At 38.0% G+C, this 27,214-nt stretch overlaps 1 protein-coding gene across 1 annotated transcript; it reads left to right on the top strand.

Annotated features, from left to right (window-relative positions):
- Positions 1–518: 518 nt before the first annotated feature.
- LOC108461806 (protein BONZAI 3-like) lies at positions 519–27,214 on the top strand. The gene is made up of 16 exons (XM_053024757.1): positions 519–905; positions 2,114–2,161; positions 2,415–2,563; positions 2,676–2,724; positions 23,905–23,961; positions 24,268–24,447; positions 24,526–24,660; positions 24,754–24,815; positions 24,940–25,033; positions 25,107–25,221; positions 25,310–25,386; positions 25,576–25,710; positions 25,806–25,970; positions 26,055–26,168; positions 26,304–26,343; positions 26,905–27,214. The coding sequence occupies exons 1-16, from the start codon at positions 747–749 to the stop codon at positions 27,000–27,002; spliced, it is 1,677 nt and encodes a 558-aa protein (XP_052880717.1). The 5' UTR covers positions 519–746; the 3' UTR covers positions 27,003–27,214.

Genomic DNA, 27,214 nt, shown 5'->3' with positions numbered 1-27,214 from the left:
TTATTTAAAAATTAATAAAATATTAATATTTGAATCCATGTCAATTAGATTTTGAGTTATTTATTTCTTAAATTTACCAATTGACTAAAGTCTTATTTTGATTTTTTATACATTTTATTTTAATATGAACAGTTTATTATCTCCTAATCTATTTAGTGTTCTTAATTTGATGTATTTATGTATTTAAATTTTATTTTACTCATAATTTAACCTATTTTTATTTCAATATTATACACATTCCATATATTATTATTAATTAATTCCAAACCATAACTTCATTATTTATTGTATTTTCTTTTCTAAAATTACCAAAATTTCATCAGGTTAATTTTACCGAGAAAACTCTGAATTTCGTTTTATAAAAAAAGTTTAAGATTCCAATACAATACAATTGAAAATTAAATTTTTGAAGAATTTCTTCTTCTTCTTTTTTTTTTTTTTACCAATTGACCAAATTTTTGTTCATTTTGATTATTCTTTGACCGCACAACGTTTCCACTGTTCCAGTGCGGTTCAATTTTGTTCACCAAAACACCCTCCTTCAATTTCTAGGCAAATTTTGCTATATTTTTTTTCTAAGAGCTCCCGAGAGTTTTAATGAGAACCTAATAAATACAAAAATTAACCTAAACCCCCACCAATTATGAGTAAAAAAGGGTTCTTTTTTCCTGGAAAAGCACTTTTACGCAAATATAAAATTTATAAGCTGATTAGGGTTTTAATTTGTCAAAGAAATTGAAAAAGACATGGGAGGCTGCCTTTCTGGTGACCTGAAAGGAGGGAAGCAAGCTATAGGTGGTGGGGTTCATGGTAGATCCACTATGAATAATGATACAGGACATAACGAAGCCATTCATCACTTTTATAGAGTTCGAGGTCATTCTCCTCTTTTTACTCAAATTGAGGTACCGTATTTTATTATTATTATCATTATATTTAAAATCCTTGGGTTTAAAATTTTGATAGGGGTTTTGCATCAAAATATAATCTCCTTTTTTCACACTTGATTAAGAAGGAATTTTGATATTTGACTTGAGTGTTTCTTTTGTTGATTTTACTATAGTTTTAGTGTATGTGTGTATATATGTTGGATTGATTGATTAATGAGGTTTATTTTGTGTGTTTAACTGCTTATGTTATTTGGACTCAAAGACCATAAGGGCCAGATATGGGATTGTGCTTGACATGGGTGCACTCAGATTATTGTAAGATATTCGTATACATTTAGATGCCCTTTGAATGGTCATATCTTAGTAGACCAGATGTGTTGGACATGTACATAAAAAACAAAAATTGGAGTAGATACCTGAAATAGTTTTTTATTGCTTATTTACTGTTCAATCTTTACGTTTCCCGTTTTCCTAGTACCACCTTAAACTAGTATATGGATAGCAGGGGTTCTATGGCTCATAGCAGTCCTTATCATGTTAACCCTAAGTCTTGACTTTTTCCACTTCAAAACTTATGTACTAATCACTGTTTCCCTGGCTGAAACAGTGCAGGATACTCTTTTCTAGATTCTTGTACAAATAGTAGGCTGAGATGTAGAATCTCAGGTTCAACCATTTGGTTAATAAATGTTTTATCATATGCAAGGGCTTGGCGTTATACATATTTTTTTATTACCTTGCACTATTTTTTATTGGATTAATAAGTACTGGTTATTATAACGAATCCATCAAGCTATCAACTATTCATATCTTATGCTTGAAATCAAGTATTAGCCCTGTCACGGTTGTCTGGTTTGACTTACTTAAAATGGTAAATAAATTAAATGGAGAGATTGTCTTCATGCTAAAATATGATCATATACTAGATTTTCATGTTTTTGCAAGAATATATGTGTGTGTGTGTGTTCTCTCTTTTCTCCCCTATTATCATTTGAATGATATGTTCATTTCTGCAGCCACGAGCCGTCGACTTAGTTCATGAAGGGTGATTAGTTGTTTCCAGACATCCACTTAGTTAATGAAGGGTGATTAGTTGTTTCCAGACATCTTAATGTTGCATGGAAACAATTTCATGGATACAGTTGGGATAGTTCATATTAGTGTTATAATGTGAAAAAGCTGACTCTTATGGTGTTTTAATGTTATTAAAATGTGCATTGCAGTTATCATTGTCAGCATCAAACTTGCGTGATCTTGACATAACATCGAAGGTAAGCTTCTAGATACATCTTGCTTTCTTCATTTTGGTGCAAGTGCCTTTATCATTTCTTATTCACAAAATATTGGAAGTTTATAACATGAAGTACATGCCTCGTTGATTCTAAACATCTGAAAATAAGAGGTATAGAACATGTCTTGCATCATAGGATGTACCTGGAAATTCAGGTCTTTTATTGCATGTAAGATTTGCTTCACATAGTAAAAGTTGACGTCAAAATTGCAACTGCTTTTGTTTTCTTGTAGAGTGATCCTATGGCAGTTTTGTATGTAAAGAAAATGGATGGGACACTAGAGGAGCTCGGTCGTACTGAAGTTATACTCAACAGTTTGAATCCTGCTTGGATTGATAAGATTCATGTTGCTTATCAGTTTGAGATTGTTCAAAATTTGGTGTAAGTTTCCCATATATTCTGTATGTCTATCAGATTATTTTCCCCCAAAATGTACTGTAGGTTTGTGTGTGGATTGTGAGACTGACGTTCTTCTCCTTTCCTCCTGCTCCAGTTTTCATGTATATGATGTGGATACCAAATATCACAACATACCTGTGAAAGTATGTCAAAATTCTTCTTCTTTTTCTTTTCAAGGCTTTATTATTTCATTTCCAAATTTAATTAATGAATGTCATTGACAAGTTCGGAAGAGATATAAGTAGATTTCAGATTACTATGGCTTCATTACCAATCATAATGTTTCAAAATTTACGTGCTGGATAACCTCCTTTCCATATTTCTTAAGTGAAACTACTTCCTGTGTGAATTTAAATAGCACCCAACATTTGAGGAACCTAAGTTTATAGTGAACAATATTAAAAGAATAATTATCAATGAGTTTGAGCTTAGATGCTATGTTACTTAGATTCGGATGTGAGTGTAACGCCCTAATTTTCGGGAATTCTGTGAATCTTGGCATAATTTCATGTTTTGATTTTGTCATTTGTGAGTGAAATTATGAAATAGGACCTATGTGAAAATGTTTGAAAATGCTATAGGCTAAATTGAAGTGGCTAAATAAATAGGAGTGCAAAATAGGAGGATTTGCATGACAAACCTCCCATTTTACATGAAGTGGCCAGCCATCATGTTGTTGTAGACAATATGTGCACTTTATATCCATAATTTATGATAAAAATTGATAAAAATTGATAATGGGTTAGGTAAATATTCCATTATAATGAGTTAGGTAAATGTTCCATGATAATTGTTTAGGTAAATGTTCCATGATGGGCATTTCATGTCTTTTGTATTAAAGAATTAAATGGATGAAATATTGTAACACCCCAAACCCGTGACCGTCACCGGATTTGATCACGTGGTGTTACCGGGCTTACTTCCCTTATTTCTCTCTTGACAATAATTGATTTCAGTTCCAGGCAGGCTAGCTAACTGCGTCACTGTCACCTTAAAATCATATCTCGAGTTCCAGAACTCGAAAATCAGTTCAGTAAATTTTCCTGAAACTAGACTCATATATCCATCCCTGGATTTATTTCTAGAATTTTTGGTTGGGCCAATTGGTACAGTTTATTAGTTAAAGTCACTCCTGTTTCAGATTTCGACTACACTGACCTTTGCGCATTACGACCTGGATATCATCTCGTACAGAGCTCCAATGCTCATGCCGTTTATTTCTAATGAAACTAGACTCAAAGGGGAATCTATACATATAAGGCATGACTCCTAATTGTTTCTGGATAATTTATGGTAAATTTTCAAAGTCGAAACAGAGGATCCAGAAACCGTTCTGGCCCTATCTCACGAAATCTCGAATATCTCTTAAAATACGGCTCATATGGTCGTTTCGTTTCGTCCATATGAAAATAGATTCATAAAGGTTCAATTTAATAATTTATTTACTATTTAATTCTACTTATACTATTTTTAGTGATTTTTCCATCTCACCTCACTGCTGCTGGCAGCATCTGTTACTAAAGCAAACAATGACTATTTCATAATTCTTCCATGGCCAACTATTTCATCATACATAATGTAACTATGGCCACCTTATCAAAATTAAGGTTTCTAAGGCTCGTGACCATAGGTTTTAGAATCACACTCAACCGACCACATAGGCCATTTTCGCATGGCTTAAAGTTTACAACCCACAATTCAACAAAACAAAATAGCCTATACATGCCAAATGTTCTCCTAGTTCAACTACGAAGACAATACCAAAAGATTTCTAGCCGGTGTGATGACTTCAACGACGGTTCGAGAAACGCATAACGACACGAGTCCAAGAGACCTAAAATGGGTGACAAGAAAACACCGAGTGAGTTTATAACTCAAGAAGTCATAAGCATTCATCAACCATCCATTAATAAAATTATCACAACATGAAACGATAAACGAGGCTAGGTACTCCATCCATATCGAAACTATACCATAATTCCTCGGACCTTTCGGTTCAATCTCATACCAAGCCATACATCTACATTTCATGTTCTATACAATAAGATATTTGAGGCATTTTCACACATCAACTCATTTTCACCACAATCATACAATTGCAATCATCACATAGATTTAAAGCTTACCAAGCTCAACCCCGAGCATGAACGTATTGCCTATTCGTCATGAGCTCAAGGTACTTACCCGATCCGCTGTCCGGGATTAACTCGATAATGTCGCACACTCAGTGCCAATTGTAATACAAGAGCATATAGTGAATCCGCACACTTAGTGCTATATATTTTCAGCTCGCACACTTAGTGCTATATAATTTTCAGCTCGCACACTTAGTGCTATATATTTTCAGCTCGCACACTTATACCTATATAATCAAACTCGCACACTTAGTGCTGTACAATTTTAAACCCGCACACTTAGTGCCAATCTTGTCACCGTGTCCATTTATACCCGCACACTTAGTGCCGAGACCAATACCTTATGCATTTTGTTGCCTTTATACATTCAACAATGGCATCATTCCATACACATACATTTCCATTTACACATCAATTCATTTAAACACAATTGCATATATATTATGGTCATTTACATCAACACCAAATATATGCTTAATGACTTACCTCGGACGTTGTCGCACGTCTTCAACGGCTATTCAATTACTTTTTCTTTTCCCTTGTCCAACTTCGATTCTTTGAGCTCTTGAGCTAAATCAAACAAATTTACTTCCCAATCAAACACACACATACGGCAACCATATATTGTTTTTAACACATTCGGTCACTTGGGCGACCCATTTAACTTTTAAGCATTCATTTCAAATTTTTAGTTAAACAATGCCAAATGCCATTAGCTCCTAATGCCACACACACACATGCATAAAAATTTAATCATACATGACCCATAGCTCATTTGGTCATTCATCTCTCAAACTTACCAAGCTTCATACCACACTTCCTTGGCGAATACATATATAAGCACAATTTAGCATTTTCATTTACTTAATATTTCATACCTATCATGCTAGCGAATATTGTTTAATCAAGTTCAACATCCTCATATACTGCATTAGCATCCAAACAACCTATATGAACATTTAACTAATTCAAGCTTCACCCATCCACACTTATTCATTTAACATAAAGAAAATATATCAACCTCTTCACTATCAACCATGGCCGAATGCTTCATGGGTTTAAGGTAGATTCAAGAAAGAACCTCATAATTGTTAAGATGTAAGCAACTACCCTTGTTCATCTAGATTTAGTATGAACAACAACTATCACTATTATTAATCACCATAGCCGAAAACCTCACCCTCATGGCCGAATGTACCAAACATTTCCTAACTAAACTTTCACAAATTTTTAACCTCATATCGATCTCAACTTGTTCAATACAACATGAAACAATCCCTTCTCCTAACCTCTTGATACACGGCTTGATGTTCAAACCCCCATGAAAGTTTGATTTTCATGACATTACCAAAATGCATTATGACAATTAGCTCAACAAACTCAAGAAGTTAAAGCTAACATCTCAAAGCTTACCTCCAACTAGAAGAAGGGTTGCCGAATTTGCTTAATGAAAAGCTCTCCAATTCTTTCCTTTGGTTCACGGCAAGAAGAACAAAGCATAACCAAATTCCTCTTTTTTTTCTTTCTTTGGTTAGTCACGGCAATGGGGCATCCACACACTTTTTTTTTCTTTCTTTTTTTTTTTTCAACATTTTCTTTAATGCTAGCACATTATTTTATTACTTCATACATCACTCACTAACCAAACATGTTGGGAGCATGTTTCCGTTGCCCATCAACACCCACCTTGGCCGGCCACTATAGCAATAATTGGGCAATTTGACATGCAAGGACAACATTTCCTAGTATGCATCAATAGGCCACTTCAACATTTGCCTATCATATTTCTAAGTTTTCTCACACAAGTCCTATTTAGCAAAATTCACTTAAAATTTTCAAAATTCAAACACGAAATTTCCACACATGTCTATATACACATATAATAAACACAGAATCCAATATTTAATTGTTTTTATGACTCGATTTGTGGTCCCGAAACCACTTCCCGACTAGGGTCAATTTGAGGCTGTCACAACTCTCCCCCACTTAAGAAATTTTCGTCCCGAAAATCTTACCGGTAAATAGGCTCGGGTATCGCTCTTTCATAGAGTCCTCAAGTTTCCAAGTGGCTTCTTCAATTCGCATTTACATACAACACCTTCACTAATGGGATTTTCTTATTGCGCAACTCTTTTACTTGGCGCATCGAATCGCGAACCGGCTCTTCTTCATAACTCAAATTAGGTGAACCTCGACCTCGGATGGAGTGATTACGTGTGTCGTCGGACCTATATCGTCAAGCATCGAGACATGAAAAACGTTGTGAATCTTTTCGAGCTCGAGGCGGGATTAATCGGTATCGATGGTCCAACTCGTTCGGATACTTCATACGGCCCGATGAACCTCGGACCCAATTTGCCCTTACGACCAAATCTAAGCACCTTCTTTCGTGGTGAAACTTTGAGAAATACCTTGTCCCCAACCCGATATTCAATGTCTTTTCTTTTCAAATCAAGATACGACTTTTGGCGATCCGGCGACTTTCAAACTTTCACGAATTACTCGAACTTTCGCTCGGCCTCCTTAATCAAATCAACCCCAAAGATTTTACTTTCACTAAGTTCAGTCTAGAATAATGGGGTACGGCATTTACGACCGTATAAAGCCTCGTAAGGCGCCATCTTAATACTCGATTGAAAACTATTGTTGTAGGCGAATTCAATCAAAGGTAAATACCGTTCCCATGACCCACTAAACTCAAGGATGCAACATCTCAACATATCCTCGAGTATTTGAATTATCCGTTCGGATTGACCATCGGTTTGGGGATGAAAATTGCTAAAATGCGTTTGGTACCCAAAGCCTCTTGCAATTTCTTCCAAAATCGCGATGTAAATCTTGGGTCTCTATCCGACACGATAGAAATAGGTACCCCATGCAATCGAACAATTTGGGAGACGTAAAATTCGCCAATTTATCAGCGAAAAATCCGTGCGGACAGAATAAAATGAGCGACTTGGTCGATCTATCGCAATGACCCGGATCGCATCCTTCTTACTTGCGACAAAGGCGGTCCGGATACAAAGTCCATGGTGACTCGATCCCATTTCCACTCGGGTATCGTGATCGGATGAAGTAATCCCGATGGCACTTGATGCTCCGCTTTCACTTGTTGACATATTAAACATCTCAAACAAAGTCGAGATGTCTCGTTTCATACCATGTCACCAAAACCGACGTTTGGTCATTGTACATTTTAGTACTACCGGGTGGATTGACATTCGACTCTCGTGAGCCTCGTTCAAAATCATCGAAACAAGTTTGAATTCCTTGAATACATAATCGACCCTTGAACGTCAAGCAATCATGGTCGTCAATCGAAATTCGATTCCTCATTCAAACACATTCGCTCGCTTAGAGACCAATTCGGCGTCGACCTTCCGAGATTCGAGTACTTGATGAATCAATAACGGTTTGGTCTCTAATTCGACTACTAGCACCTCATCGGGTGAAACGGATAGATGAGCATCCATCGCTCTCAAAGCAAGCGGTGCCTTGCGACTTAAGGCATCGGCCACCACGTTGGCCTTTCCGGTGATAATCAATGATGAGTTCATAGTCTTTCAACAACTCAAGCCAACGTCTTTGTCGCAGGTTTAAATCTCTCGAGTCATCAAATATTTTAGACTCTTGTGGTCCGAATAAATGTGACACCTTTCCCCAAACAAGTAATGCCGCCATATCTTCAAGGCGAACACTATGGTCGCTAGTTTAAGGTCATGGGTCGGATAGTTTCTCTCATGCGGCTTTAGTTGTCTCGACGCGTAAGCCACAACTCGACCTTCTTGCATCAACACACAACCTAACCCAAGCAAGGATGCGCCATCAGATATGACAAACTCTTTCTGGGACTCATTTGTACTAATCTGGGGCCTCGACTAAACGGGTCTTTAGTCGATCGAAACTTTCTTGACAAACATTCCGACCACTCGAACTTAACATCTTTTGAAGTAGTTTTGTCATCGGTGCAGCTATCACCGAAAAACCTTTCACAAATCGTCGATAGTATCCGCAAGCCCCAAAAGCTCCTAACTTCGGTAACATTCCTTGGTGGTTTCCAATCGACTATGGCGAAATTTTGTTCGGGTCCACCGACACCGATCACGGACACCACGTGCCCCAAAAGCTAACCTCTTTCAACCAAAATTCACATTTCTTGAACTTTGCGATATATCGCTTATCTCGTAAGATTTGCAACACTAGCCTCGGTGTTCAAGATGTTCGGTTTCATCTCTCGAATAGACCAAAATGTCATCGATAAATACAACTACGAACCGATCCAAGTATGGCTGAAAATTCTATTCATTAAATCCATAAACACCGTAGGGCATTAGTGAGCCCAAACGGCATCACCAAGAATTTGTAGTGACCGTACCTCATTCTAAAAGCGTTTTTGGTATGTCCGATTCTCGGACCCTCAACCGATAGTACCCGATCTCAAATCTATCTTTGAAAACACCGAGGCTCCCTTTAATTGATCAAACAAATCGTCAATTCGTGGCAACGGATATTTATTCTTTATCGTCACTTTATTGAGTTGACGATAGTCGATGCACAACCTCATGGTTCCGTCTTTCTTTTCACAAACAATCTTGGTGCGCCCATGGAGAAAAACTGGTCGGCGAAACCTCTATCCGTCAATTCTTGCAATTGAACCTTCAATTCCTTTAACTCCGTTAATGCCATACGACACGGGCTATTGAGATCGGTAGTAGTACCGGTACAACCGATGCGAATTCCACTTCTCGAACGGTGGCAATCCGGTAACTCCTCGGGAAAAACATCTGAATACTCACAAACCCACTGTACCGATTCGAGTTTCTTTTCCATCTCTTTACTTTCAAACACATACGCAAGGTATGTTTCACACCCCTTTTCACATATCTCCGAGCGACCATAGAAGATATTATCGTTGGCACTCCTTTTAAATCAAGAGACTCAACTCGGACTACCTCGTTATTTGCACTCCTCAAATCAATGGTTTTCCTTTTGCGATCCACCTGCTTGCATCATGTACTGGTCACCAATCCATACCAAGAATAACATCGAATTCATCAAATGGTAGAAGCATCGATTGACCGAAAAAGGATTCTCGAATTATTAGGGGCATCTCTTGCACACTTTATCAACTAGTACGTATTGACCCAAAGGGTTTGACACTGAATTACAATTGAAGAGACTCAGCGGTGTAGAGTCTTCTTGGATGCTAAGGCTTCACATACATATGAATGAGTAGAGCGGGTCAATCAATGCAATCAAACTAGTATTAAAGAGAGTAAAAATACCGATGATGACGTCGGGGAGGATGCCTCCTCTCGTGCTTGCGGATGGCATATGCTCTAGCGAGAGCACGGGTCTCGGAAGCGGATAGCCGTATTAGAGGCTCCTCTCGATTACCACTCCTACCTCCAGAGATTCTCGGGGCCTACCTCCGATCGTCGTTCCACTAGGTCTTGCACCTTGCGTCTTATTCCTCTCATCTAGCTCCGTGCAATCTCTAATGAGGTGGTCCTTCGAACCGCATCCATAATAGGCCCTATTAACAGACTTACCCCAACATTCACCTAGGTGTCATCTTCCACATTGGGGCATTCGTGTCTCTCTTGACGATTATTGCCCACACTAGCTACCAAGTAGCTCGGAGTCCGTCAATGGTGGGGCTCTAATGGAAATTCCCGATCGTCCTCGACTTCTTGGTGTCCTCCCCGAACCTCTTTACTGGTGAGAATAGAGCTTTACCGTCGATCTTTTACGAAAATCTCTAGCTTCAAATTCAGCCTTCTTCTAATCTCTTGCACATAGCAACCTCACCACCACACACTCCCGAGCATACCGACTAAGTCTTACGAACTCATGTTCGTATTTAGATCTGATCATCCGGCCTTGCTTGAGTTCCAAGAATTCCTTACGCTTCGATTGATAAACCGTTGACTAATGTATTTCTTTCAAATTGGATTGAAAGAAATCCCAAGTAACTCGTTCATTTGGGACTATGGAAATTAAAGTCCTCCACCAATAGTAAGTGAGTCTCATAACAAGGATATAGCACACTTAAGACATTCATCGGTGTGCATGATAGTTCATCTAACACTCTAATGGTGTTATTGAGCGAACTCGGCCTTTTCGGCATCATTAGTAACTATGGCCTTGAACTCCTCACCCCACGCTTCCTAATCAAGTCCACGGTGGTTTACTCACCTCACAGGATCGATGAATCGGAGGCATTACGGGCTCTTGGGTGGAGTATTTAAATTCGGGAATGGTTGGACAGCCGGATTGGTTCGGGCATATTATGCGACCCACTCATTCATCATGGTGAAGAAGGCTTGTTTCGCCCTTCGATTTGATTATTCGCGGATGACCGAGGCTCAACAGCGGTGTTCCTTGCGCAGGAACAGCCGCTACAATTTCAACGTCATCCGCCAAGGGTCTCTCTACCCCGGGTTCCATTTGCAAATCAAAATAAAAACTTCAACCGTCAGAAGTCATCACATTTCTAAGCACTAACATTTTGGGCATGTATAGCTAGACTCACACGTGCTATGGTAGTCCTAGAACCGACTAAACCCTAACTCTGATACCAATAAAATGTAACACCCCAAACCCGTGACCGTCACCGGATTTGATCACGTAGTGTTACCGGGCTTACTTCCCTTATTTCTCTCTTGACAATAATTGATTTCAGTTCCAGGCAGGCTAGCTAACTGCGTCACTGTCACCTTAAAAATCATATCTCGAGTTCCAGAACTCGAAAATCAGTTCCGTAAATTTTTCCTGAAATTAGACTCATATATCCATCCCTGGAGTAATTTCTAGAATTTTTGGTCGGGCCAATTGGTACAGTTTATTAGTTAAAGTCACTCCTGTTTCAGAGTTCGACTACACTGACCTTTGCGCATTACGACCTAGATATTATCTCGTACAGAGCTCCAATGCTCATGCAGTTTGTTTCTAATGAAACTAGACTCAAAGGGGAATCTACACATATAAGGCATGACTCCTAATTGTTTCTGGATAATTTATGGTAAATTTTCAAAGTCGAAACAGAGGATCCAGAAACCGTTCTGGCCCTGTCTCACGAAATCTCGAATATCTCTTAAAATACGGCTCATATGGTCGTTTCATTTCGTCCATATGAAAATAGATTCATCAAGGTTCAATTTAATAATTTATTCACTATTTAATTCTACTTTTACTATTTTTAGTGATTTTTCCATCTCACCTCACTGCTGCTGGCAGTATCTGTTACTAAAGCAAACAATGACTATTTCATAATTCTTCCATGGCCAACTATTTCATCATACATAATGTAACTATGGCCACCTTATCAAAATTAAGGTTTCTAAGGCTCGTAACCATAGGTTTTAGAATCACACTCAACCGACCACATAGGCCATTTTCGCATTGCTTAAAGTTTACAACCCACAATTCAACAAAACAAAATAGCCTATACATGCCAAATGTTCTCCTAGTTCAACTACGAAGACAAAACCAAAAGATTTCCAGCCGGTGTGATGACTTCAACGACGGTTCCGAGCACGCAAACGAGACGAGTCCAAGAGACCTAAAATGGGTGACAAGAAAACACCGAGTGAGTTTATAACTCAGTAAGTCATAAGCATTCATCAACCATCCATTAATAAAATTATCACAACATGAAACGATAAACGAGGCTAGGTACTCCATCCATATCGAAACTATACCATAATTCCTCGGACCTTTCGGTTCAATCTCATACCAAGCCATACATCCACATTTCATGTTCTATACAATAAGATATTTGAGGCATTTTCACACATCAACTCATTTTCACCACAATCATACAATTGCAATCATCACATAGATTTAAAGCTTACCAAGCTCAACCCCGAGCATGAACGTATTGCCTATTCGTCATGAGCTCAAGGTACTTACCCGATCCGCTGTCCGGGATTAACTCGATAATGTCGCACATTCAGTGCCAATTGTAATACAAGAGCATATAGTGAATCCGCACACTTAGTGCTATATATTTTCAGCTCGCACACTTAGTGCTATATAATTTTCAGCTCGCACACTTAGTGCTATATAATTTTCAGCTCGCACACTTAATGCTATATATTTTCAGCTCGCACACTTAGTGCTATATAATCAAACTCGCACACTTAGTTCTGTACAATTTTAAACTCGCACACTTAGTGCCAATCTTGTCACCGTGTCCATTTATACCCGCACACTTAGTGCCGAGACCAATACCTTATGCATTTTGCTGCCTTTATACATTCAACAATGGCATCATTCCATACACATACATTTCCATTTACACATCAACTCATTTAAACACAATTGCATATATATTATGGTCATTTACATCAACACCAAATATATGCTTAATGACTTACCTCGAACGTTGTCGCACGTCTTCAATGGCTATTCAATTACTTTTTCTTTTCCCTTGTCCAACTTCGATCCTTTGAGCTCTTAAGCTAAATCAAACAAATTTACTTTCCAATCAAACACACACATACGGCAACCATATATTGTTTTTAACACATTCGGTCACTTGGGCGACCCATTTAACTTTTAAGCATTCATTTCAAATTTTTAGTTAAACAATGCCGAATGCCATTAGCTCCTAATGCCACACACACATATGCATAAAAATTTAATCATACATGACCCATAGCTCATTTGGTCATTCATCTCTCAAGCTTACCGAAGCTTCATACCACACTTCCTTGGCGAATACATATATAAGCACAATTTAGCATTTTTACTTACTTAATATTTCATACCTATCATGCTAGCGAATATTGTTTAATCAAGTTCAACATCCTCATATACGGCATTAGCATCCAAACAACCTATATGAACATTTAACTAATTCAAGCTTCACCCATCCACACTTATTCATTTAACATAAAGAAAATATATCAACCTCTTCACTATCAACCATGGCCGAATGCTTCATGGGTTTAAGGTAGATTCAAGAAAGAACCTCATAATTATTAAGATGTAAGCAACTACCCTTGTTCATCTAGATTTAGTATGAACAACAACTATCACCATTATTAATCACCATAGCCGAAAACCTCACCCTCATGGCCGAATGTACCAAACATTTCCTAACTAAACTTTCACAAATTTTTAACCTCATATCGATCTCAACTTGTTCAATACAACATGAAACAATCCCTTCTCCTAACCTTTTGATACACGGCTTGATGTTCAAACCCCCATGAAAGTTTGATTTTCATGACATTACCAAAATGCATTATGACAATTAGCTCAACAAACTCAAGAAGTTAAAGCCAACATCTCAAAGCTTACCTCCAATTAGAAGAAGGGTTGCCGAATTTGCTTAATGAAAAGCTCTCCAATTCTTTCCTTTGGTTCACGGCAAGAAGAACAAAGCATAACCAAATTCCTCTTTTTTTTCTTTCTTTGGTTAGTCACGGCAATGGGGCATCCACACACTTTTTTTTTCTTTCTTTTTTTTTTCAACATTTTCTTTAATGCTAGCACATTATTTTATTGCTTCATACATCACTCACTAACCAAACATGTTGGGAGCATGTTTCCTTTACCCATCAATACCCACCTTGGCCGGCCACTATAGCAATAATTGGGCAATTTGACATGCAAGGACAACATTTCCTAGTATGCATCAATAGGCCACTTCAACATTTGCCTATCATATTTCTAAGTTTTCTCACACAAGTCCTATTTAGCAAAATTCACTTAAAATTTTCAAAATTCAAACACGAAATTTCCACACATGTCTATATACACATATAATAAACACAGAATCCAATATTTAATTGTTTTTATGACTCGGTTTGTGGTCCCGAAACCACTTCCCGACTAGGGTCAATTTGGGGCTGTCACAACTATGAAATTTTATTAAAAGAAAAATGAGTGAAAAGAACAAAGTTTTGTCCATCTTTGTTCATCATAGCCGAAAGTTAGAGAAGAGAAAGGAGAGGAGAAAGCTCTTGAATGTTCGGTCATTAGGAGGAGGAAAATTGAAGGTAAGTTCTTGGTACCTTGCTTCTATTTTGAGGTTCATGAGTTCTTTTTGATTCTACCTTAACTCTTGAAGCATAGTTTGGTTTTTAGTTGTGTTGTGAGCATTTAGTCATGAATTAAAATGAAGGAAATGGTTGTTGTTTCATGTTCTTTTGATGAAAAATGGAAGATAGGTGAAGTTGAGCCAAACAAATGAGCATGCATGTGCCTTAGATGCTAAAGGGAAAAATCGGCTAACATGTTGTGCTTTAAAATGATGAAATGGAGATTATACTTAAGTAAAATCATAGATATGTGATGATTGATTGGTGATATACATGTTTAAATAACATGCATGCAAGGTATGTGTGAAAGAGTGATTTGGTAATAAATCTGCTTGGGACAGCAGCAGTAACGTGACTTTGGAAAATCACCATAAATTTTGGGAGATGAATTAGAAGCTGAATAAATTATGTAATTAAATCTTATTGAGTCTAGTTTCTAATGAAATAAACAAGAACATATTTTGAATTCTGTATAATGAGAAATTTGATTCGTAATGAAGAGTGGTCAGATTAGTTAAACAGTGAAACATGAGAAATTTTGAAAAAAATCTGGTATTGATTGACTAAACCAAAAATTCTGAAAATTTTATGGATAGAAGATATATGAGTCTATTTTCAGGGAAAATTAACGGCACTTGATTTGGAGTTTTGTAGCTCTAGTTATAAATGATTTAGTGACTGTTGCTCAGGAAGACAGCTTGTAGTGAAATTATGATTATCTGGTAAACACTGACAAAAATTTGTTAATGAGTTGCTTATTGATTTCTTATAAACTTACTCTGATCTGTAGGTGTGGTTGGTCGAATATTGTAAGGGGTTAATACGTAGTTCGTATTTGAATAGTTAGATTAACGTGTTAGTAATCCAATTGTAGGCGGTTCGTGTGTGGATCTCATTAGCATATTGTCGCAAATAGGTGTGTAATTAACACCCTCTTATAGACTAGATCGGCACAAGCCGAAAAGCTGAAATGTCAAAAAGCTGGTATTTTGAGATCTTGCGAGTGTAAATGCTCATAAGATTAATAGTTTGATGTATATGGTAAATTAAAGTGATAAGACTGCAGAGTGCGCGATTTCGTGCATTTCGATATTTTTGGGCTTAATGGGCCAAAAACGGGATAATGATCCAACGGGTATAAGTTGGTAAGAAAATGCAGTAAGTGTTTCTGATCGTAAGTAAATGGCTATGTTAGGTATGAAAACCTTAAGAATAGTGAAATTACTTGAACACCCCTATGTATGCAAAATTACTATTATACCCCTAGGGTTATTTTTTTCTGAAAAGCATGATATTCTGTTTCTGTATACGTATGTCATGACATATTATTTCTGTTGCATGGGGACATGGGTTATATTATGGAGGAAGCGTCCTGGTGGCTATGCCACAAATATTTGATCTGGTGGCTCTGTCACATATATTTGTTCTGGTGGCTCTGCCACGATTATCTGTATCTGGTGACTTTGTCACATTATCTGTTTTAGCAGCCATGCTACAATTTTTGTGGTGTGTAGCGGTTGGGTGGGTCGAGTAGTCTCCTCACATAGTGTAAGGCTGGTATAGGGGTGTTATGGTTGAATCTGGGTTGGGTTTCTACATAAACATGTAATATCTGTTCTGTTCTGTTATGGGCCTATAGGCTTTATTCTGAATTCTGTTCTGGGCTAAGGCCAACTTATTCTATTTCTGTGGTTCGAGCTGATATAGGTTATGGTTAGGTTAATTTACACACTGAGTTTCCCCAAACTCACCCTTTTTATTTTCATCCACGCAGGTAATCCCCAACCATAGTGGGCTTGGAGCTGTGAGGGAATTCGGAGTGGCCACCCGTTCTGAAAGTTTGATTTTCTTCTGGTGAACTGGACATCCTTTTATTTACGTTTGAAGTTTTGGGTTTTTAAATGTAATAAGGTCGCTTAATTATTTTTGATGGTTTTAATATGTATTATTAAGATAGGTATTACTTATTTTAACTGTTGAGATTGGATAGTTTTAAGGCGCGTTTTCAAAAAAAAGAACAATTGATTTCAAAATAACACGACAATAAGCAAAGCTTCCGCAATTAAAGTATTTTTCAAAATTAATCACTTTTCCTAAAAATGACTTAATGAAATCGATTTCCTAGAAATATCCATGACGTTAAAGTGTGGCAATGGCGGTATGCATGTCTAGGATTGGATCCGAAGGGAGCTTGGTACTTAAGTAGTCCGATTGACTCACCACCTCTTTTTCGGTTTCCTACCTAGAGCACAGCTTCTATTTACTTTAACCTATAATGAAATTATCTTTTAAAACACTAAGTAAGTTTTTTTGATCAACAATATAAAATATTTTGAACGCTTCGATGTGGCATGTCAGATCCGGTCATAACGTCTGGGCCGGGTTTGGAGTGTTACAGTGAGTGGTATCAGAGCCTAGGTTACAACAACTCGGCTGTGGAATTAGTTTACAAAAAAATAAAAATTTTCAAAAACAAAAAAAATTTTGCAAAAAACGCGATTTTCAAAATTTAGATCTTTAGAAGGTGGCATTTCAATCTCCTACCAAGCACGTAAGTATTACTCTGAACTTTTCTAAATATTCTCCTGAATTATCTGTCTGTACTAAAACCCTATTAGGATACTCTAGATAAGACGATACTGAAACCATAGGAAAATTTGATAAGAGACTGAAACTGTAGCTAGACTTCGATTCTGTGAAAACAAACTCTGAATTTCTGTCTGATTCATAAAACATCTGTAATAAATACTGGAATATTAATTGATGCATAAAAATTCGTAATCAAGATAATACGATATGAGTACAAGAGGCCGTGGACGGAGCCGAGGAAGTGCTCGAGCGAGATCTTTATTTTCGAGACATATGCCGGTGGTGGATGCACCGGTACCACCGGCAACAGAGGTAGAGTCTCATGACCGCGGTGTCAAGGATGATGCCCTGTCATAAGCAATGCTTCATATTCTGGAAAGGGTTGCCGGGGTAAGTACGGGCAATCGAGTTCGAGGATCTATTTCTGAACGACTTCGGGCTAACGGAGCGGAGATCTTTAGGGACGTGTCTGGTATAGCCCCGAATGTGGCGGAATATTAGTTGGAGGCCACAGAACGGATTATGGACGACTTGGACTGCTCTGTGGAGCAGAAGCTGAAGGGAACCGTATTGTTGTTGCAGGACGAGGCCTATCAGTGGTGGCTCACTGTGAGAGACGGGATCCCGACTGATAGGGTAACTTGGGAACTGTTTAAGACGGCCTTTAAGGGGAAGTATGTTGGGGCGAGTTATGTGGACGCCCGCAGAAAGGAATTTTTGAATCTGGTGCAAGTAGGTAAAACAATTGCTGAATATGAGGCTGAGTTTCTGAGGCTGAGCCGGTATGCCGTGGGCATAGTCGCTACAGAATATGAATGAAGTGTGCGCTTCGAGGATGGTCTTAGAGATGATCTTACGGTGTTGATTGCTCCGCAGAGGGAGCGGGATTTTACGATTTTGGTGGAGAAGGCTAAGATAGCTGAAGAGGTAAAGCGTGCTGAAAAGTAGAATCGGGAGAAGGATCGGAATCGTTTTCGGAGGAATTCAGGACCCTCGGGTGGTGCTAATAGGAATGTTAAGAGAGTAAGAGTGGAGGAACCAGTTCGAGCAGTGCCGATGAATGTTGTTAGACCATCAATCTGTGGAGACTGTGGTAAGGTACATTTGGGCGAGTGTAGGAAACGCTCTGGTGCTTGTTTTCGATGTGGATCTATGGAACATAAAGTACGGGACTACCCTCAGAAAGCTAATCAGGTTCAAGTTGCTGAACAGAGGATTGCTCAACCCGTAAGGGGTAGACCCCAACCACTGAGAGGACGTGGACAAGGTAGGGGTAGAAATGGAAACGGTCGAGGTCGGGGGGCACCTGGTAGGGGTGTCGGAAATGTTGAAGCTCGACAGCCAGCTTTGGTGTATGCAACTCGTCGTCGAGAGCGAGGACGGCCTTTTGACGCCATAAGCTGAATGCGTTCTTGGTTTCGGCATGCTATATACTGCTTTGGTGGATATTGGATCTACTCATTCCTATGTTGTATGTGTCATATCTGGGTTGTTGGGTGTGCACTCTGAGAAGATGGTGAGTGGGGTATCTGTGTTAAGTCCTTTAGGTCACTCGGTTAGGGTAGACAAACTATATAGGGACGTACCTGCAGCATTTATGGATCTAATGAATCGGGTGTTCTAACCATTTTTAGATCAGTTCGTAGTAGTTTTTATTGACGATATCCTGGTATATTCTGAAACTGAAGCGAAACATGATGAGCATCTCCATATAGTGCTGCGAGTGTTAAGGGAGAAAAAACTCTTTGCGAAGTTCAGCAAGTGTGAATTTTGGTTGAGGGAGGTAACCTTCTTAGGGCATGTGGTCTCTGCTGGGGGGATTAAGGTGGACTCTCGAAAAATTGAAGGAATTTTGGAGTGAAAGCCGCCTAGGTCAGTGTCGGAAATACGGAGTTTCCTAGGACTGACAAGATACTACAGAAGGTTTGTGGAAGGTTTTTTCTGTGATGGCAGCACCTCTGACAAAACTCATAAGGAAAGGAGTATCGTTTGTATGGACTGAGAAGCAGCAGGAAGCTTTTGAGAAGTTGAAGAAAGTTCGATCAAGCACTGTGTTAATTCGGTGAGTCCAGGAAGGATTTTATTGTGTGCGGTGATGCATCACACGTGGGTTTGGGCTGCGTGTTAATGCAAGAGGGTAAGGTGGTTGCATATGCATCACGATAGCTTAAGCCTCGTGAGGGGAACTATCCGACTCATGATTTGGAGTTGGCAGCAGTGATATTTGCACTTAAGATTTGGAGACATTACTTGTACGGAGAGAGGTGTATTATATACACAGACCACAAGAGTCTTAAGTATTTATTGACTCAGAAGGAGCTGAACCTTAGGCAAAGGAAATGGATTGAGTTGCTTAAGGATTATGACTGTTCGATCGAGTATCACCTAGGCAAGGCTAATGTGGTAGTTGATGCTTTAAGTCGTAGAACCGTATCTGATCTGAGAGTAATGTTTTCTCGTTTGAGTCTGTATGATGATGGCAATTTGTTGGCTGAATTGTAAGTAAGGCCAACCTGGGTGGACCAGATTAAAGAAAAGCAGTTGGAAGATGAGTCTTTGGTTGCTCGTTTTCAACAAGTTAAGGAAGGGGAAACTTCTGAGTTCGATTTAAATGGTGATGGAGTTCTGTATTTCCGAGGAAGAATTTGTGTTCCGAGGGACTCTGATTTAAGGCAGACAATATTGAAAGAAGCTCATTGAGGACTTTGTACCATGCACCCTGAAGGGAACAAGTTGTATCACGACTTACGAGAATTGTACTGGTGGCCTGGACTTAAACGAGAAGTAACGGAGTGTGTAGGGAAATGTCTGACATACCAGCAAGTGAAAGCTGAGCATCAATTACCCTCTGGACTGTTACAGTCAGTGAAGATATCACTTTGGAAGTGGGAGAGGGTAACCATTAACTTTGTGAGTGGGTTGCCTTTGACACCATCAAAGAAAGACTCGATGTGGGTGATTGAGGATAGGTTGACCAAATCAGCCCATTTCATACCTGTACGTATTGACTTTTCGCTTCAAAAGTTAGCCAAGCTGTATGTGGCGGAGATTGTACGACTTCATGGAATCCCAGTTTCGATTGTCTCTGACCAGGATCCCAGATTCACATCTCGGTTTTGGCAAAAGTTGCATGAGGCGTTGGGGACGCGATTGAACTTTAGTACGGCTTTCCATCCCCAAACTGATGGTCAGTCAGAGAGGGTTATTCAGATTTTAAAGGACATGTTGAGGGGATGCGTGATTGACTTTCGAGGTAGTTGAGAGGATTACTTGCTGTTAGCAGAATTTGCGTACAATAACGATTCTGGGCGAGTATTCAAATGGCACCGTATGAAAATCAGATGGACGAAGGTGTCGTACACCTAGTTGTTGGACCGAACTAGAGAGCGACAAGTTCTTGGACCGAGTTGGTAGGCGTCACGAGGATAAGGTCGAATAATTAGGGACCGGTTAAAGAAGCATCGATAGGCAAAAGTCGTATGCGATTTGAAGCATAAGGAGATTGAGTACTCGATGGGTGATATGGTCTTCTTAAAGGTTTTTCTTGAAAGAAGATATTAAGGTTGAGTAAAAGGGCAAGTTGAGTCCGCGGTTCATTGGGCCTTATCGGGTTTTGAAGCGAGTAGGCCCATGGCTTATCGATTGAATTGCCTCCAAAGTTAGACAGATTCATGATGTTTTCACGCTCCATGTTAAGGCGCTACTGCGGTTGACCTCGCTCATGTCCCGCTAGTTCGAAATTGAAGTTCGGATCGATTTGACCTTTGAGGAGGAGCCTGCAAATATTGGCTCGAGATGTTAAGGTTCTCGAAGGAAATCATTCCGCTAGTGAAAGTGCTTTGGCGTAATCATGGAAGGGAAGAAGCTACTTGGGAATCGAAGAGACTATCGTCAACAATACCTCAACTATTTGATCGGGTAAATTTCGATGCGAAATTTCTTTAAGGGGTAGAGTTGTAACGCCTAATTTTCGTGAATTTCGTGAATGTTGGCAAAATTTCATGCTTTGATTTTGTCATTTGTGAGTGAAATTATGAAATAGGACCTATGTGAAAATGTTTGAAAATGCTATAGGCTAAATTGAAGTGGCCAAATAAATAGGAGTGCAAAATAGGAGGATTTGCATGACAAACCTCCCATTTTACATGAAGTGGCCAGCCATCATGTTGTTGTAGACAATATGTGCACTTGATATCCATAATTTATGATAAAAATTTATAAAAATTGATAATGGGTTAGGTAAATATTCCATGATAATGAGTTAGGTAAATGTTTCATGATAATGGGTTAGGTAAATGTTCCATGATGGGCATTTCATGTCTTTTGTATTAAAGAATTAAATGAATGAAATATGAAATTTTATTAAAAGAAAAATGGGTGAAAAGGACAAAGTTTTGTTCATCTTTATTCATCATAGCCAAAAGTTAGAGAAGAGAAAAGAGAGGAGAAAGCTCTTGAATGTTCGGTCACTAGGAGGAGGAAAATTGAAGGTAAGTTCTTGGTACCTTACTTCTATTTTGAGGTTCATGAGTTTTTCTTGATTCTACCTTAACTCTTGAAGCATATTTTGGTTTTTAGTTGTGTTGTGAGCATTTAGTCATGAATTAAAATGAAGGAAATGGTTGTTGTTTCATGTTCTTTTGACAAAAAATGGAAGATAGGTGAAGTTGAGCCAAACAAATGAGCATGCATGTGCCTTAGATGCTAAAGGGAAAAATCGGCTAACATGTTGTCTTTAAAATGATGAAATGGAGATTATACTTAAGTAAAATCATAGATATGTGATGATTGATTGGTGATATACATGTTTAAATAACATGCATGCAAGGTATGTGTGAAAGAGTGACTTGGTAATAAATCTGCTTGGGACAGCAGCAGTAACGTGACTTTGGAAAATCACCATAAATTTTGGGAGATGAATTAGAAGCTGAATAAATTATGTAATTAAAGCTTATTGAGTCTAGTTTCTAATGAAATAAATAAGAACATATTTTGAATTCTGTACAATGAGAAATTTGATTCGTAATGAAGAGTGGTCAGATTAGTCAAATAGTGAAACATGAGAAACTTTGAGAAAAATTTGGTATTGATTGACTAAACCAAAAATTATGAAAATTTTATGGATAGAAGATATATGAGTCTATTTTCAGGGAAAATTAACGACACTTGATTTGGAGTTTCGTAGCTCTAGTTAAATGATTTAGTGACTGTTGCTCAGGAAGACAGCTTGCAATGAAATTATGATTATGTGGTAAACACTGACAAAAATTTGTTAATGAGTTTTTATTGATTTCTTATAAGCTTACTCGATCTGTAGGTATGGTTATTGAATATTGTAAGGGGTTAATACGTAGTTCAGATTTGAATAGTTAGATTAACGTGTTAGTAATCTAATTGTAGGCGGTTCGTGTGTGGATCTCGTCAAGATATCGTCATAAGCAGTGTGTAACTAACACCTCTTATAAACTAGATCAAGATAAGTAAAAATCGAAATGCCGAAAAGTCAGTATTTTGAGATCTTGCGAGTGTGTGGATGCTCATGAGATTAATAGTTTGATGTATATGGTAAATTAAAGTGATAAGACTGCAGAGTGCGCGATTCCGTGCATTTCGATATTTTTGGGCTTAATTGGCCAAAAACGGGATAATGGGCCAACGGGTCCAAGTTGGTAAGAAAACGTAGTAAGTGTTTCTGATTGTAAGTAAATGGCTATGTTAGGTATGAAAACCTTAAGAATAGTGAAATTACTTGAACACCCTTATGTATGCAAAATTACCGTTATACCCTTAGGGTTATTTTTTTCTGAAAAGCATGATGTTCTGTTTCTGTATACGTATGTCATGACATATTACAATTGATTTCAAAATAACACGACAACAAGCAAAGCTTCCGCAATGAAAGTATTTTTCAAAATTAATCATTTTTCTTAAAAATGACTTAATTAAATCGGTTTTTTAGAAATATCCATGACGTTAAGGTATGGCAATAGCGGTATGCATGTCTAGGATTGAATCCGAAGGGAGCTTGGTACTTAAGCAGTCCGATGGACTCACTACCTCTTTTCCAGTTTCCTACCTGGAGCACAGCTTCCATTCACTTTAAACTATAATGAAATTATCTTTTAAAACATTAAGTAAGTTTTTCTGGATCAACAATATAAAATGTTTTAAACGCTTCGATGTGGCATGTCGGATCCGGTCATTACGTCTGGGCCGGGTTTGGGGTGTTACAGTGAGTGTTGAATACTAGTATGTGTTTGACATGGTATGCTTCCTCTCCCGTTTATTTTAAGGTTCTTAGATGGTCATACCTCCCATACCTATGTTAGATATGAGTGTCGGACTAAGAATTTCAAGAAAAATGAAGAGCCTGACTGTATAGCTTAGTTGAAAAAGTGTTTTACAGATTTTACCATTGGACCAAGGACTTTCCAACTAGTGAAAGAATGCTTGTTACATAAAATTTCTTTCGGCATTTGGAATTTATCATATGACAAGTATCACTGCTTTCTTTGTTATTAAACTTTTCTGTTGTGTTGCTTTGTAGGCACTAAATTTGAATGAGCAGGATTTTTTGGGAGAAACCACTTGTGTTCTGTCTGAGGTGAGTTGCCTCACATCCATTATTGTTTCTTGGATTTTAATATGTATTTCTTTATTATGAACTGGGGAAGTAGTAGTACTTTCTCGAATTACTTCATTTGTATCTACCGTCCTTCAAGTGAAGTTATTGATAAACCTGCACTTCATTTTTCATCATGGCTACTGAAATATATTGCATTTTCTTCTGGTTGTAAATAAAATTTGCTTGCCACTGCTAGTTTTCCAAAGGTAGTGGCTTAGAACCATTTAGAATGATTTGTCAGACTGCTTATTTCTAACATTCGAGTTCTTCACTTTTTCTTGGCAGATAGTGACCAAAAGTAATCGAACTTTAACTCTCAATCTCCATGGAAAAAATGGCCCAGGAGGTTCCAGAAACTTTGGGGCACTGACTGTCCATGCTGAAGAAACTTTTTTATCCAGGATAACTGTTGAGATGAAATTGTGTTGTTCCCAGTTAGACAATGTGGACATGTTTTCTAAAAGTGTATGTGCTCATGATTTAACTAGTGTAGTTGTGCATGTGTGTGTTTTACAACTTCCATATTCTTCTTATTGCTTATAGGATCCTTTCTTGAGAATATCAAGACAAACTGAAGACGGAAATCATGTCCCAATATACAAGACAGAGGTGATAAACAACAATTTAAATCCAGTTTGGAGACCCTTATATCTAAGCATGCAACAGTTTGGAAGCAAGGCAAGCACGCAATTTCTTTAAGGCTCCCATGATAAAATATTAAAAGTTTTATAAGATTTTTATCCCACAGTTATGATTCTATGTTGATTACAGGATGACCCATTACTTATAGAGTGTTTCGATTTCAACAGCAATGGCAATCATGTACTTATTGGGTAACTTTTTAAAATTTTGGCCTCTGCATTTGTTGGTTTTGTCACTGTTAGCTTTTACTAGTCAAAGTGTTTGTTGCCTGGTAAGAAAAAGCCTGACTTTGGACTGCTTTATTTACTTAATCAGCCAACTTCATAAATCAGTTTCTGAGTTGGAAAAACTTCACAAAGATAGAAGTGGTGCAAATTTGATTTTACCATCTCATCGTGGTCAGGAAAAGGTGTTCACCATGCTTGGCATCAATATTTTTACCAAAAATATGTGGTGTTGTTAAACATACCTTTGCCTTACAGGTTCTCAAGGGCCAGCTCTTTGTAGATCAGTTTATTGAGAAAGAGCACTTCAGTTTCCTTGACTACATTTCTAGTGGATTTGAGATAAATTTTATGGTTGCCATTGACTTTACAGGTAAATAATAGCTCTGTGCTAGGCATTTTTGTTTTCCCTATTTCTGATCTTATGTTCTGGTGCAAATTTACATATTCGACTTGTCCAGCTTCAAATGGGACTCCTCGAAATCAAGATTCCTTGCACTACATTGATCCTTCAGGACGATTGAATTCTTACCAGCAAGTAAGTCTGCAATAATAATGCATTGCTATTTAGTGGAGAAATGTTCTCCATGAAATAGTATAAAGATTATTTCAGATGGATTACATTTGCATACAGCAAAGTGTATCTGTTTAGTTCTCTATTTTTTGAGATTTACCTTGTTTGAATTCTCTATAATGGTGGGTAACTTACTAATGACCTGATTAACAGGCTATAATGGAGGTTGGGGAGGTCATACAATTTTATGATTCTGATAGGAGGTTTCCAGCTTGGGGCTTTGGAGGAAGGACATATGATGGCACTTTATCCCATTGTTTTAACTTGAATGGTACAAATGCCTATGAGGTATGAAAAACCGTGTTTGTTGTTCACACCATGGCCATTCAACTTTAAAGCTGCACAAGTTCTTCTAAGACTAGTTAATTTATTGCCTATAAAAGGTCGAAGGTGTTCAAGGCATCATGGCTGCTTATGCTAGTGCTCTTCATAACGTCACTCTGGCTGGTCCTACTTTGTTCAGCCATGTAATCAGCATGGCTGCACAAATGGCTTCCCAGGCTACCTCCAACGGCATTACCAAATATTTTGTGCTGCTCATTATAACGGTAAAAATGAAGTATTACGTCATGTAGCACGTTAAGAATCGTTAATCTTTGTCTAAACTTATAAAAATATGCGGTCTTATGTAGGATGGAGTTTTGACAGATATACAAGAAACAATGGATGCTTTAGTTAGGGCATCTGATCTTCCTCTATCTATTCTTATAGTTGGAGTGGGAAATGCAGATTTTAAACAAATGGAGGTATGCCATTGTATTCTAGAACAATTTGGCATATTTGAATTGTCAATTTTTGCATTTCTAGAGTGCTAGTTGCTTGTAATTTTTCCACTAAAATGGTGATAAGAAAAAGGTTTCTGGTCTCTTACAATTTTGTAGGTTCTGGATGCTGATGGACGTCGATTGGAGAGTTCAACAGGTCGGGTTGCTACACGAGACATTGTACAATTTGTTCCCATGCAAGAAGTGCATAGCAAGTCATGTTCTACGCCATCGAGCTTTTCGGTTTTATCACACTTTCTCCCGAACTTAATGATTTTTATCTCAAGCAAAGATTTGTTATGCACCTTGGACTTAGGCACAAGTACTAGATACAAATAGGTTTGTTCAGTTTTCTCTTAGCTTTATTCCATGTATTTAGAGAGATCTTGGAGTCCCCACACTCATGTTTGAACATGTATTGGATGCAATATTTCAAGAAAAATAAAAAAGTTGGATCTAGACAAAAGAATAATTTAAGTGTATTCGGAGAGCTTATAATAGTGGTAGGCTTGGCTTGGATGTTGAAACAATTGGCCAGCACTTTTAGTTCCTAATGTTATAGGCGAAACAAATGATGGACTTTCTCATTTGTATCTTTGCCAAGCCTAAGAAAATTGAATATGGTGATTATCAAATTTGAAACCAATTATCTACAAGTGTCGAACACTTTGTTGATTTTAATTTGATTTCGACTAATCAAATGAGGGTGATTTTACAGGCGGGCAGATTTCTGTTGTCCAAGCTCTACTGGAAGAGTTGCCGGGTCAGTTTTTGACGTACATGCGGTCTAGAAACATTAAGCCACTCCATGTTTGATTGCCGCCAATGGCTTTCAAAACATTGACAAAGGTAATAATAGATTACTGTTGTCTCTTGAAATATAGTACACAAGATACTTAAGAACCAAGTACAGATAGTTTAGGATAAAGTTTTACAACCATCTGTTAATATTGGCTTTTTTGCTCAAGTAGAGTTAAAAACTATGTACGAAGGCATTGATAAATGAAATTTGGTTTATTTATAGCTTA

This window comes from Gossypium arboreum, chromosome 13 (assembly GCF_025698485.1).
Source record: "Gossypium arboreum isolate Shixiya-1 chromosome 13, ASM2569848v2, whole genome shotgun sequence".
In the NCBI taxonomy this organism is placed as follows: Eukaryota; Viridiplantae; Streptophyta; class Magnoliopsida; order Malvales; family Malvaceae; genus Gossypium; species Gossypium arboreum.
Note: the sequence above shows the minus strand (reverse complement) of the source record. Positions and strands in the feature narration are given on the sequence as shown.